Here is a 14,908-nt window from a genome sequence, read left to right on the forward strand (position 1 = left end):
CCTCTGGGAAATGAAACCGCGCCGGGGCAATCCAATTAGCAGCACGAGGAAGGATGGAGACAGATTTACATAAGATTTACCCGAAAAATGCCACTCAGGCTTTCCAGCGAGCTGCTCTTCCCACAGCGGGAGCAGGAGAGAGAAGAGGAGGGTGGGAGCAGCACGGCAGAGCCCCACAGGGGACCCACACAGCAGCCCCTGAGCCCCACACAGTGAGCACAGCTCCAGCCCTGAGCCCTTGGGAGGGGACCCAAAGGCTGCATGGCCCAGCAGGGAGAATGGGCAAAGGCACTTGAAGCCAGGGACGAGCTCCTGTTGGGAGAAGCTGGCTGGAAGGGGCTGCTTCAGGCAGGGAAAGGGAATGCAGGGCCAGAGAGACACTCCCTGTGTGCCTTGGCCATGGCCTTGCTCTCTCCCCCTCTGCCGTGTCCCCTTGTGAGTGTCCCTGTGGTTATTGATTATTGGACACAGGGCTGTGCCACAGCCCAGGAGCCTCTGCATGGGCACACGGGGCTCAGAGGGCACCAGCAGCAGGAGGGGTGGCTGTGTCCAGCCCTGGCCTCAAACCTGGGGAGTGGTGCCAGGCTGAGCCAGCCCTGCCCAGGCCACACAGCACGGACGGGCCCAGGACAGAGGCTCTGTCGCATGGCTGCCCCCTGCGCTCCAGGGCCGCCCGGCTGTCCGAGCTGCAGGACATTTGCTGATGCTGACACAGCCCCGTGTGACAGGTGACAACTGCAGAGATCAGGTTCTACCAGCCACAGCACCCACCCTCCAGCCACCAGGTGCCCAGGCTCTCCTCCCAGATGAGGTGCCTCATGCAGGATGAGAAGGAGAACTGCAGGGTGCCTGGAGAGGGACAGGGACACCATGGGGTCCCCAGGGTGTGGGGAGGGACAGGAATGCCACAGAAGACCCCGGATCCCATCCCTGCCACAGCATCCCCGTGCTCCCCTGGGAAGAGCTGCACATGAGAGGTGGGCAGAACGCCTGTGGCACCGGCACTGCCCCAGTCCCTGGCACAGCCCCTGTGGCACCGGCACTGCCCCGGTCCCTGGCACAGCCCCTGTGGCACCGGCACTGCCCCAGTCCCTGCAGTCCCTGTGGCACCGGCACTGCCCCAGTCCCTGGCACAGCCCCTGTGGCACCGGCACTGCCCCAGTCCCTGGCACAGCCCCTGTGGCACCGGCACTGCCCCGGTCCCTGGCACAGCCCCTGTGGCACCGGCACTGCCCCGGTCCCGCAGCCCCGCGTTCCCTCCAGCGTCCCCAACAAAGGTGCCATTCAGCCCCGTGGAGAGGAGCCCAGCGCCGCTTCCGCTGCTGCCCGCGCCAGGAGCCAGCTCCCAGGAGAGGGCCCGAGCTGCCCCCAGGGATGCCAGGGCCAGCGGACAAAAGGAGCCGTGGGCGCAGGAGCGGCACCGTGCCCGGCGCTGGCTCCAGCCCCCGGCCCCGAGACGGGCCCCGAGACGGGCGATGGGGCCTTGCGGACGGACGGACGGACGGACAGACAGACGCTGTCAGCAGGTCTGCAGTGCCTGGCCGTGCCCACAGGTTGATCCCAGGCAGGGGCTGGCACGGGGCAGTGCCCCGGCACCAGGGTGCAGTGGTGATGCCGTTGGTGATCCCCAGGCACGTGGCACCCTCGGCATCGCCAAACCACCGTCGCCCCGGCGCAGCGTAGCGGCAAATCTTCCCTCCCTGCACCTGCAGGAGAGGCTGCGGCTGCCAAAATCTGTGTAGCACTTCCATCACTGCCCGTGCCAAGTGCTTAGTCAGTGACTTGCAGCCATGCAGTGGTTTGACTTTCCTTAGAGCTCTGGAAGTGGCCGTCAGCGTGCCGAAGGCAGCTGGAGCACGGGGCCCAGCTGGGCTCTCAGAATAACCCCAGTTCCCAGAGCAGGAGAGAAGGAAGGATGGCTGCCCTGGCCACCAGGTCCACAGTGAGATTTGCAGCCAGTCTGGGGCAACAAGAGCCAGGAGAGCTCATTAACGGCTGGGAATTAATGATAAGGAACATTCCTGCACTAACAAGGCAGAGAGAAGGGAGCCGAGTGCTTCCAATTAAAAATATCGGCTACAAAAGGAGATGGGCACGGTGGGGAGGAGAGCAGAGCTCCTTCATGGCCACACTGCCAGGGAGCACCCAGCGTGTCCCTGGCTGTCCTCTCTGCTGGGATCCCTGGGGGGTGGCAGGGAGCACTGAGCACCTGCAGTCACCATCCTGCCCTCTCCATGCAGGTGCCATCAGGGGCGCCACATCTTTGCTCGGACAGCCTGAGCCCCACCACCATCCCTGAGACACCCCAGTGTCCCCTCTGGCTCCCCATGGGCTGCTCAGCTGATGGTTGTGCCGTGTGGGCTCACAGGGCCGCCCTGGTGTCTCACGGCCCAGCTCTCCATGGCTCTCAGAGCAGTTTGCACCCCACAAACACCTGGATTACGATGGCAGCCCCAGGGAAGGGGGGCACACGCAGGCCCTGGCACCACGGGCTGCGCTGTGCAGCGGGAGCCGCTGCGTCTGCCATCGACACCAGCTATAAACGGCGCCTGCCGGAGTAAACACCGCGGCGGGAGCGGCCTGCTCTGCTCCAGGAACGCCTTCCCTCAAACACAGGCACTGCAGGAGCTCCATCACGCTCGGGTTGAGCCCGGCGCTCCGCGTGCAGCGAGCTCCTCGCCGGCCCCGCGGCAGCCCCGGCCCCGGCGGGCACCGCGGTGTGAGTGGCGCACGGGCAGCTGGCACGTGCAGGGCCTGGGCATGGGAACCCGCTCTGCCCCACCCCAGGGTCACCCTGGCACTGCGCCTGGCAGCTGCTTTGGGTGTCCTGGAGCACAACAGGAAGAGACGCCTGTGCCCAAACACAGCTCTGGGCATTGTGGTGCACGGCTATGAGGAGATCCCCGTGCCCAGCCACAGCTTTTGGCACTGTGATGGATGGTCATGAGGAGATCCCTGTGCCTAAACACAGCTCTGGGCACTGTGATGAATGGCCACGTGGAGACCCCCATGCCCAACCCCAGCTCTGGGCACAGCGATGCATGGCCATGAGGAGACCCCTGTGCCCAAGCAGCAATCCCAGTACATGCCACAGGGAGATCACTGTGCCCAGTCACTACTCCAGGTATCTCAGAACACGCTGTATGGACACACCTGTGCCCAGGTGGCCGGTGTATGCCTCAGTGGCCAAGCACAGCTCTGGGCGCCCCAATGCAGGTTGCAGTGAACCCCCTGTGCCCGGCTGCCCCATCCCCTCCCTGCACAGGTGTCCAAGGCCACGGCCCCACATGGAGGGGCTGCTCAGGGGGCTCCTGTCCCTTGCCAGCACCCCCTCCCGTGCTCCTGCGCCAGCCTCTGCAGCCAGCGCAGCGCCAGCAGCGATCGATGCCCGGCCCGAGCGTGGGGGCTCCCGGCCAAGCCCCCGCTGACGAAGCACATCCTCACCCAGCTCCCCCGGCAGGCAGCAGGCGGCTGCTCCAAGCAGATGGCTCCAGCCTCCGCTAAATCAACATCTTCTTAATGAGGGGAAAGCATTGCTGCCCCCTCCCCAGCATGGCGGCAGCGGATCAGCCAGGAGAACCCCCCAGATCCTCCTCTCCATCCCTTCCCTGACCCCTCTGCAGTGACCCCACTCCCCTCCAGCCCCAGCCCTGCTGCTTCCCCTCTCCCCAGCTCACATGGGCGGCCAGAGCCCTGCGTGTGCCCCCACAAACACAACAGCACCCCACAAGCAGTGAATACCCACAGGGAAGACATTCAAGGCAAGCGCCTGTTTCAGAGACAGGGGGGAGGATCCTGCAGCGGCATCGCTGGGAGCCGCCGGATAAAGGAAGCATCCAAAATAGCTGCTCTTAATTATATCCCTGCTAACGAGCGCCACGCAAACAACGGGCACTGCACGAGGAGCCCTGCCACGGGGGGGGGTCTCATTCCTCACTGCGAGGATGGGGTCCCCACGGCGGCCTGTGCCATGGGGGGACCCCACCGAGGCAGCCACAGCAGCCCTGGCTGGGGCTGGTGATGATGGTGACACCGGGGAGTCGGTGCTGACAGGGAAAAGCTGGTGCTCCTGCAGCCAAGGGGAGCCGGTCCTGACAGGGAAAAGCTGGTGCTCCTGCAGCCAAGGGGAGCCGGTCCTGACAGGGAAAAGCTGGTACTCCTGCAGCCAAGGGGAGCCGGTCCTGACAGGGAAAAGCTGGTGCTCCTGCAGCCAAGGGGAGCCGGTCCTGACAGGGAAAAGCTGGTGCTCCTGCAGCCAAGGGGAGCCGGTCCTGACAGGGAAAAGCTGGTACTCCTGCAGCCAAGGGGAGCAGGTCCTGACAGGGAAAAGCTGGTACTCCTGCAGCCAAGGGGAGCCGGTCCTGACAGGGAAAAGCTGGTACTCCTGCAGCCAAGGGGAGCAGGTCCTGACAGGGAAAAGCTGGTGCTCCTGCAGCCAAGGGGAGCAGGTCCTGACAGGGAAAAGCTGGTGCTCCTGCAGCCAAGGTCGTGTCAGGCGCTGGGGCCGCGATGCTCAGATGCTAATGAAGCCGTTATCATCTTCCGATCGATCGGGACTGTATAAATAATGCACCGGGAGGCTCGTTGTGCAGGGAAAGGGATTGCCTGGGGCTAAGGTGTGCCTGGGATGGGATGGAGCCATTGCAGGGCAGAGCTCGGCACAGCTGGATCACTGCTGCCCACCACAGCTGGACAGACATCGCTCACCACAGCTGGACACCCTGGTGTGCATCACAGCTGGATGTTCACTGCCCGTCACAGCTGCACAGCCCAGTGTCCATCACAGCGGGACATACACCTTTCACCACAGCTGGATGTCCACTGCCCACCACAGCTGGACATGCACCTCTCACCACAGCTGGACCTCCCAGTGCCCACCACAGCTGGATAACAACTGCCTATCACCATTGTATACCCACAGCTGTGTGCCCCGCTGCCCATCCCCAGCGGCTCCCCAAATCCCAAGGCACTTTTGGGGGATGCTGCCCACGTGCCCAGCGCAGGTACAGGTGCTCCGGATGCCCGTCCCGGGCAGACCCTTTGGAGAAGGAGGGGTGAAATCCGCACTGGAGGCTGGCTGGGCTCTGGCAGCCTGAGTCACCGCGCAGCGCTGTCCCCCGGGGCTGCAGGAAGCAGCTTAAATGCAGCTTTCAAGAGGCAGCAGGGACTCCACTGTGATGCTTTTATTTTTACAAAAAGGAAACTTTTCAGTCCCTCGGGATGGCGCGGGGCTGAGCCTGCAGGCTGCCAGGGCAGGCGGGGACAGGGGACACGGGTGTACCCAGGGCAGAGCCGACCCACCAGGGCTGGGGCCGGCCAGGGGGCCCAGCACCCTCCAGCAGCTCCCGTGGAGGGAGATCCCCGCTCTCCCCCTGTATTCCCAAGCCATATCCTCACCTGACCTTTGCTGTGTGGTGCCACGCAGCCAGGCCAAGCCACGCTGCATCAGCCGGACCCCTTTGGGCAGTGCCAGCCCCCCAGCCCCCGAGTACCACAGGGGCTCCGCTGGGCAGGGGATCCCTGGTGACTCGGCCCAGGGCACCCAGGAACGCGGGGAAGCAGCATCAGGGATGGGCAGGACAGAGATGTGGACAGGGATGTGACAGGGGGACACGGGTGGGACACGGGGGTTGTGCCCAGCTCCATGGGACCAGCACTGAGCATCACAGCTGCCCACCGTGCCCAGTGCCAGCCACCTGCCATGCCTGGTGCCCAGTGCCTGCCACGCCTGGTGCCAGCACCCACTGTGCCCAGTGCCTGGTGCCTGCCATGCCCAATGCCAGCACCCATTGTGCCCAGTGCCTGGTGCCTGCCATGCCCAGTGCCAGCACCCACTGTGCCCAGTGCCTGGTGCCTGCCATGCCCAGTGCCAGCACCCACTGTGCCCAGTGCCTGGTGCCTGCCATGCCCAATGCCAGCACCCACTGTGCCCAGTGCCTGGTGCCTGCCATGCCCGGTGCCTGCCATGCCTGGTGCCAGAGCCTGCCGTGCCCGGTGCCAGCCGCACGCCCACGCTCGTCTCTGTGGAAATGAATGTTGGTGTCGCTTACAGGGAGCCCTAATTGGCAGCCTGTGGCAAACAGGTAATTTTCAATAATCACCCTGGCTGGAAGGAGCTGCTGCTGGCACAGCGAGGCTGGCATGGCAGGGATGGGGACGTGGCTGCTCAGGGCCACTGTCACCTGTGTCCGTCCATCCATCCATCCATCCATCCATCCATCCATCCATCCATCCATCCCAGCACGGCTGGCACTGCACCTCCTGGGACACGGGAGCAGATACAGGTGGATGCACACTGCTCACCTCCACCCTGGGCAGAGACCATCCTGCCCCATCGCCATTCCCATCCTCATCCTCATCCTCCCCAGTTCCTCCTCCTCCTCACCCCCTGGGAGGAGGGACCCTGTCCACGCTGGCTGCAGGGCGGGACCTGGAGCTTTGTGCATCTCAAAGCATCATTAACCAAGGCAGGCGGTGATCACTGGCCTCCCATGAACCTGGCACGGGGCAGCAGCACTGGGAAGTGGTGGGAGCTCCTGGTGTGCCTCGAGTGTGTGCACACGTGTGCACATCTGTGTGCAGGCAGCCCAGATCACCTCAGGGTGTGCCCTGAGTGTGTGCACACGTGTGCACATCTGTGTGCAGGCAGCCCAGATCAGTGTGCCCTGAGTGTGTGCACACATGTGCACATCTGTGTGCAGGCAGCCCAGATCAGTTCCTGGTGTGCCCTGAGTGTGTGCACATCTGTGTGCAGGCAGCCCAGATCCATCGGAGGCTCTGGGGGCTGCTGCAGCGCTGTCTCTGAGCTCCCAGCCATGCAGAGCTAAACAGGCCCTGGGTTCTGTTTAAACCTGGTGCCTCCAGAGCCATCGTTTGTCCTCATACCCGCCCGGTGCACGGTGCCCACCTTCTGCTCCAGGACTGCGTTCCCAGCAGGAATGGAGGGGCAGCACGGGCACGGGCACGGGCAGCTGTGTGGCCTGGCAGCTCAGGGGTGTGCCAGTGACCACCGGGTGGGTGGGCAGCGGGGATGTGCAGCCTGGCCATGCCCTGCATCATCCAGGAGCACAGGGAGCAAGGCTGGAGGCCTCACACTGCTCCCAGGGGGCTGGCAGCGCTGCAGGGGAGGCACAGGGCTGGCAGGACCCATCCCAGTGTGCCCAGTATCCCCGTGTCCCCAGTATCCCCAGTGTCCCCAGTGCCCCCAGTGCCCCCAGTGTCCCCAGTATCCCCAGTGTCCCCAGTGTCCCCAGTGCCCCCAGTGCCCCCAGTGTCCCCAGTATCCCCAGTATCCCCAGCATCCCCAGTGTCCCAGTGTCCCCAGTATCCCCAGTGTCCCCAGTGCCCCCAGTGCCCCCAGTGTCCCCAGTATCCCCAGTGTCCCCAGTGCCCCCAGTGCCCCCAGTGTCCCCAGTATCCCCAGTGCCCCCAGTGCCCCCGGTATCCCCGTGTCCCCAGTATCCCCAGTGTCCCCAGCACAGCGGGCACAGGCAGGGGCTGGCAGGGGCTGGCAGGGCAGGCAGGACCGAGGCTCAGGCAGCCGCTGGGCACACCCGGGAGCGGGGCTGTGCTGCTGCAGGGCTGCGAGGAGCGCGCTGCCGTAAACAGCCCAGCTGCAATGCAGGAGCCGGGCAGCCGCCGCCGCTTTGTCTCTGCTCCAGCGGCTGCCGCGGCCGGGAACCCGCGGGGCCTCTCGGGGAGCTCCGGCAGCCACATCTGGAAGGGATCAGCGGCCGCTGCCGCCGCCACGAGCCCGCCGTGCCCGGGCCCGGCCCCTCGGCCCCATGGCCGGGCAGGCGAGAGGCACGGGGGGCACGGGGCAGAGGCACATGGGCACACCAGGCACACGCCTTCACATGGATGCACAGGGGCTGGGGCACACACAGCATGCACAGGGGCACGCACAGCATGCACAGGGGCTGGGGCACACACAGCATGCACAGGAGCATGCACAGCATGCACAGGGGCACGCACAGCATGCACAGGGGCTGGGGCACACACAGGATGCACACCAACGGATGCCCAGGGATGCAGAGGGGCACAGGTGGGCACGTGGGAGGAACACCCGGCCACCCAAGTGCTGAGGAGCAGAGCCTGTGGTGGCTCCTCGGGCACCATCTCCAGCTTGGCCCATCTCCAGATGACACAGGCCATGGCAGGGCACGGCTCTGGGGTCCCCTCACCCTGCGGTGCCCCAGGGCACCATCTCCAGCTCGGTCCAGCTCCAGCTGACCATGGCAGGGCATGGCACTGGGGTCCTCTCACCCTGCTGCACCCCGGGGCACCCCAGCCCCGCATTCACCTCCACCTGCTCGGCGCTCTCCAGGTGCCAGCAGTGACCTTGTGGGGACACCCAAGGAGACCCGGGCAGAGCTGGCACTCCCTGCCAGCCGCTCTCCCTCCCAGCACGGTTGTCCCATCGGGTGGCTGTGCCAGCACCGGGACCCATCCATCACCATGGAGCTGCCGGGAGAGGCCAGGCCAGCTCTGCATCCCAGTTCCCATTTCTCAGGCTGATTGCTCCTGTCGCTGCAGAGCCCAGCGTTAAACACCTCATTTTCTACTCCCGGATTGAGTTGGAAAATACTATTAACATTTCATTAGCGCCTAAAGATCCCTCTCAGGCCGGCAGGATGAGCCAGCCCCGGTCCTGCCGGGCAGGGGGGCATCACTGGGAAGGGGAGAACCAGGAGGGCAAGTCCCAGTGCCCCAGATGTGGGACAGGATGGTGAGCCAGGGCACAGGTGACATCAGTGCTGCACTCTGGCTCAGTGACCTGCTGGCCATGGCCCACCCTTGCAGCACACTTGGCCAGGGACAGGACACAAAGCAGTGGCAGAACAACAGTGTCCATGCAGGCACTCCTAAGTTTTGCTTCCCAGTGCCTCTCCCTCACTGGAAGGGAAGCCTGGCCCAGCAGGACCAGCACCAGTCATTAAATATCAGCAAATTTATTCTCCAACATTCTCCCAACAGTGCTGAGCACCATTCCCAGCACACACCAGCCAACACCAGTATGGGGACAGACAGAACTGTGGGAAACAACCTCAGGTATCACCCAAGAGCCGGGCTGTCCCCTCCAGCACTCACCCCCCGGCCCTGCCACAGCTCCCACCTGCCATGAGGCAGGAATGTGCTCCCTGAGCACCCAGCACTGCTGTGGCACCCATCTGAGCCCTGGCACAGCAGCACGGAGCTGCCATCCCCAGGCACCGCTGCTGCAGCCTCTGCAGCCATGTGGGGAGGGGGAAGGGGCTGGGGGCACACCGAGATGGGCAGGGGGCTGATCACAGCCATTCCCAGCAGCTGGCAAGGGGAAGGAAGGGTTAAACAGAGTGCAGAGAGGAGGAGCGGAGCCAGACGCCAGCCTGGCTACTGGAAACCACCGTGGGCTGGCAGCCGCTGGGACGGCTGTGGAGAGGAGCTCAGGGCACCCGCAGCGCTCAGAGCTGCTCAGTGCCAGCCCTGCCACCCTCGGGTGCCGGCTGGCCCTGCCACGTCCCCCCCAGTGGCGCCCCCAGCACGGGGGCAGCGAGGTGCTGGTGCACACAGAGCCGTGGAGAGCCTCGCACAGGGGCTGCCAAAGGGCTGCTGGTGCCCAGCCAGGTGCATTCGGGGCTGCTGAGAGAAATCCAGGCCAGGAGGGAGCTGGGAACGGAGCCGCCGGCCCGTGGCTCACTGCCCCTCCATGGCGGGGGCCAAATGTCCCCGGTCCCCAGAGCAGGGCAGGGACCCTGCAGCCAGCCTGGACTCGGGGCTGTGCTGGGGATGGGGGCACAGAGGGTGTGCACAGCTCTGCCCGGCCACAGAGGCAAGAAATGTAAAATGATGAGAAGCCACCCCAGGCCGAGCAATGGTGCCCCCGTGGAAGGAAACTTGGCACACTGCAGCCCACACTTCCCTGCCAAGTCCTGCTGGGAGCGAGGCTTCACACGGGCTGGGAACCCCGAGAGGCTGATGGGGGACCCGCTGACACGTGGAGGAGCTGGGCAGCAGCTGGGGGAACCTGCCTGTGAGCAGGGCTGGGAGCACAGCCCGAGCCTGGGCCACGCCTGGGAATCACCGGCATCTCCCCTTGCCGGCACCACCCGTGTGCCCCAGCCCATCGCCTGGGCATTGCCCCTCCAGCCCTGCCAAGGGCACGGGGGAGGCGTGGCAGCAATGCCTGGCCGTGCCACGGGGGATGCACGGGCCCAGCACCTCTTTGGCCACAGCATCTGGCCCTGCAGCCCCTTGCCCCAGTCCAAGATGTGCTGCCCAGCACTGATGGCTCCAGAGACAGCAGCATCCAGGGCCTCCAGCACCCCAGTGAGCATCACCTGCTCATCCTGCCTGGCTTTCTCTGTGGGCAGGGAGGTTCTGCCCAGTGCCCAGGGAGCAGCAGCAGGGGCCATCGGGGGTGGCTGCATGCCAACGAAGGCTCCTGCTCTCTGAGAAGGCTCCTGCTCTCCCAGGGAAGGCTCCTGCTCTCCCAGGGAAGGCTCCTGCTCTACCAAGGCTCCTGCTCCCTGAGAAGGCTCCTGCTCTCCCAGGAAAGGCTCCTGCTCTCTCCCAGGGCCGGGGGAACTGGGCAGCTCCGGCGGCTGCCGGCCACGTGTGCCCTGGGCACTGCACCACAATTGGATTTGCATCTGCCCTGCCTTTTACTGCATGGAAATTGAATTGTAAAATGTCAAAGACATTTCCTAACTGCGCCATATTAGCCCGGTTTTATTAAATACTGTTATCAGAGCAGATTATGAATGCAATCAAGTGCAGGCAAGAAAAGCCAGAATTAACTGGCCACTGTGCAGGAGGACACACCGGAGGGCAGGAGGCAGCTGGCCAGGCCCTGCCCGGAGCCCATGTCCCCAGGTGCTCTGGCTCTGCTGCCCACTGTCCCCAAACCCTGGAGCACCAGTGAAGGAACGTCCCCACACAGCCAGTGCAGCTCCACTCACATCCCAGGACGGCTCCCCATGGGCAGCAGGACACTGGGGGTTCTCGCTGAGCTTTGAGGTCCCTTCCCAGGCAGGGCAGGACCTGCTCCCTGCACATGGCAGCAGGGCCAGAGTGATGGAACGAGCCCTGAGATGCCAGAGCTGCTGCCAGTGACACGCAGGGAGGGCAGTGACACACATGGCAGCAGGGCCAGAGTGATGGGACGAGCCCTGAGATGCCAGAGCTGCTGCCAGTGACACGCAGGGCAGTGACACACATGGCAGCAGGGCCAGAGTGATGGGACGAGCCCTGAGATGCCAGAGCTGCTGCCAGTGACACGCAGGGCAGCATTCAGAGCCCTGCCCAGGCGGCAGTGCAGGAACAGGGCTCTCCTGCCCAGAGAGAGGGCACACTGAGAGCTGCCCAGGCCTCAGCACCAGCACCCCGGGCAGCGGGGCCAGGCTGGGCTGGGTTACCCAGGGCTACCCTGACGTGGCAGGACACAGGGGATGCAGAGATCTGTGCCCAGCCCTGGCTAACCCAGCCCTGGGTGGCCCCAGAGCTCCAACAGCACACCAGGACACGAGTCCTGATGGCAACCTGAGGGACCAGGGTGGCACTGAGGACCAGGCATGGGGTGGGCAGCACAGCCGCACAGGTCACAGCCCTGGATTCCACACACAGCCAGTTCCTGCCATGCTGAGTGCTTGTCCTGCCACTGCAGGGCCACGTGCTGGGACATGTCCGTGGCCACACGAAGCTGCCATGTGTGGAAGCGCTTCACAGAGCCCCCCAGCCTGGCTGGAGGAGAAACTGGAGCAGAGGATCCTTTGGCTGGAGGTCCCACACTCGGCACTGGCAGCACCACACAGGAACCATTCCCAACGTGGATGAGCCCTGGCAGGGCTCACAGGGCAGGAGCCAGCCCACTCCAACCCTCCACAGCCACGGAACTGTGGATCCTCTGCATGGCACTGCACAGCTCCTCTCCCACTGCCCAAAGCCGCAGGTGCCCAGGACAGAGATGGCACAGCGGGCACAGTGCTCCTGGAGACACCCCACGCTCCCACGCCATCCCATGCCAAGCTGCTGGAGCCGAGGGGAAAACGCCAAGTCACCACATTTCTTCGAGGTAGCACCGAGAAGGAGGGGACAGGGAGGGAAACAGTTTGCTGCCAAATCCCTGCATCTGATTTGCGCAACTTTCAGACAACCTCATCAATTATGGATGGCCCGAAGCAGGCGCGGTGTGCGCTGCGGCCGGCCCGGCCCGAACCCGCTCTCACACCGACGGGCCCCTGTCACCATGGCAACCCGCGCTAATTCACGCAAGGATTTCCAAAATCTCGTGTATTAAACCCCACATGAATAGGATATTATCAGATAACGGAGCTAAGTTACAAATCTCGGCGGTGCCGCGCGGGGAGCGCCGCGGGCGTGCGTGGGACCGGAACTCGGAGGGGACGCGGGGACAGCGTGGGGACAGCCCTGCCCGCTGCTCTGCCGCTCCATGCACCACCCCAGCCCCACTGCCATGGCCAGAGGTGCTTGAGCACCCCAGGCTGGGAGCATGGCACTCACAGCACGCGTGGCACCCGCTGGCACAGGGGAGAGCGGGGTCCGGTGGGGAAATGGCCACAGAGGAGCCTGGCACTGGCACTGTGGGTCCAGCAGAGCTGGGGATGGGCAGCCCAGCAAGGGAACGGGGTGACATCCACCCCAACAGCAGGCTCAGCCCCACTGGGTGTCCCTAATCTGTGACCCTGGCACGGGAGCCCTGCTGGCACCCGTGGCCATCCTGCCTGGTGGGCTCAGCCGTGGGAGATGCAGCAGAGCCCTGGGAAGGACAGGGATGCAGGAGAAGGTGGTGGCACTCAAGCACCTCTGGTTGTTGCCACAGCAACGCCAGCTGTGTGCCCAGGCCAGCAGGGGCTGCAGAAGGGTGTGTGGGGACACTGCTGGGCACAGACCAGGCGTTGTCCCCATACCCACACACTGCCCCAAGAGGTCACGGCAGCAGCAGTGTCTGGTGGGTTGGGAATGAAGGGGGCTCTGAGCTGGAGGTTCTTCTTGCCCAGTCCCTCAGCAGTGACAGCAATGACGGCCCTGGGGACAGGGGGACAGCATGCCATGCCAGCCCTGCATGGCATGAGGAAACACATGTTGGCCTCATGTGGCACCGTGGACATGGTGGATGCAACACCAGAGCAGGAACATGAGGAATGCCGTGCCAACCCTGCTCAGCACCAGGACATGGAGCCCCACGCTGGCCCTGCTTGGCCAGAAACAGCCCTGCGCGACCAGGGACAGGGGACAGGGGACAGCTCACCAGCCCTGCCCAGCTCCAGGGGCGCCCACATTTGGGGAGTGCCAGCCCTGCAGAGAGGGACAGTGGGCATAGCAATGGAGGGACCGTGGGCACAGTAACCCAGAGCCACACGAGCCCTCCCCGCGGTCCCTGTCCGTACCCAGGGACCGTCCCCGGCCGCCCAGCTCGTCCCCGGCACCAGGCCTGAAACCTGCGGCTGCATCAGCACCATGAATTATTCAGTCCCGGGCGGAACGCCTCGACGGAGCAGTTACATCCTACAGCGAGTAGATACTCATGGAGCTACACACACGTACGCCCGGAGCCGCACACGCACAGCACACGCACGCCCCCGCAGCCTCACACCTGGCCACGCACCCGCGGCGCCGGGCACAGCCAGCCGCAGGGATGCTCCGGGAGATACCCGGGAGCGACATCCAAACACCCCCTCAGCGAGGAACACCAACAGCCCAGCCAAACGCGCAGATGCCAGGGTACACACCGCCACGCAAACACCCCACGCACCCAAACACAGCGGCACACGCGCCCGCGGCAGCGCGGACACGCGCGGGTGTGCGGGCAGCGAGCCCCGGCGCTCTCCCGCCGGCCCGGCCGCGCTCCCTGCACGCACACGCAGCGCGCCCGGCCGCAAACCCTGCCCAGAGCCCCGGGAGCACCGGGAGAGCGCCGGGCCCGGCTCCCGGGGGTCCGGAGTTGCTCCGGGGCACGGGGCAAGGGCAGCCCGGCCGGAGCCCGACCCGCCGGGGGTGCCCCGGGAGCGGCGAGGGGAGCGTTCGCAGCGCTCCGCACCCGCGCGGCGCCCGGGGACGCTCCGAGCCGCGCCGGGCAGCGCCCCCGCCCCTCCCGGGCCGCAGCCGGGGGTCCTCGGCACGTCCGCGGTCCCCGCCCGCCCGCAGCCGGGGAAGGGCCGGGGATGCTCCGGGGCGGGCAGGGCGGCATCGCGGCCGGGCCCCGGGAGCGGCGCTGGGAGGCGGCCCCGAGGCGCCGCGCCCGCCGCCGGCGCCCGTGCGCGCCCCCCCTCCGTGTGTCCCCCCGCAGCGGCGCCCCCCGCCCGGCCCCGCCGCCGCCGCACTCACTGGCTTTGCCGGGCTTGGGCCTCTGCAGCAGCTTCTGCACGGCCGCGATGTCCTCCGCCTTCACCGCCTGCACCAGCTCCTGGTCCTTGCCCATGGCTGCGCCGCGCCGGGGCTGCCGGCTGCGGGCTCACGGCCCGAGCATCCTCCGCGGCGCGGCGCGCCGAGGGGCGGGGGGCGGCGGGGGGCGGCTCGGCGCGGCTCGGCACGGCTCGGCTCGGCACGGCGCGGCCCCCCCGCCCAGCCCGCCCGCTCCGGAGGCGGGGGCGGGGGCGGCGGCGGCGGCGGCGGCGGGCGCCCGGGGCGGGGCGCGGCGGGGCGGGGGGGCCGCACCGGGAGCGCGGGGGGCAGCGCGGGAGAGGAGGAAGAGGAGGAGGAGGAGGACGAGCAGCGGGAGGAGGAGGAGGAGGAGGAGAGGGCGGGGGCCGCCCGGTGCTGCGGGCGGAGCGCGGGGATCCCCTCCCCGGTGCCGGGCCCGGGGGACGCCCCGGTGGGCGCCGCCGCGCAGCCGTGCCGGTACCGAGCTGGCGGGGCTCAGCGGCTGCTCGGGGGCTCTATCTCCCGAGGGAGGGTCCCGGGGGATCCA

General features: G+C 66.2%; 1 protein-coding gene across 2 annotated transcripts in view; it reads right to left on the reverse strand.

The window, feature by feature from the left end:
• CASKIN1 (CASK interacting protein 1) overlaps positions 1-14,477 on the reverse strand; it is a 30,854-nt gene extending 16,377 nt beyond the window's left edge. For both annotated transcript variants that reach the window (XM_054270569.1, XM_054270568.1), the window contains exon 1: positions 14,326-14,477. In XM_054270569.1, the coding sequence (XP_054126544.1) occupies positions 14,326-14,419 (94 nt within the window). In that variant the 5' untranslated portion in view covers positions 14,420-14,477. The remainder of the gene's footprint in view (positions 1-14,325) is intronic.
• Between the last annotated feature and the right edge of the window lie 431 nt (positions 14,478-14,908).

Source organism: Melozone crissalis, unplaced genomic scaffold (genome assembly GCF_028551555.1).
Source record: "Melozone crissalis strain CALT ecotype California unplaced genomic scaffold, PUWL_Pcris_2 ptg000012l_1, whole genome shotgun sequence".
NCBI lineage: Eukaryota > Metazoa > Chordata > Aves > Passeriformes > Passerellidae > Melozone > Melozone crissalis.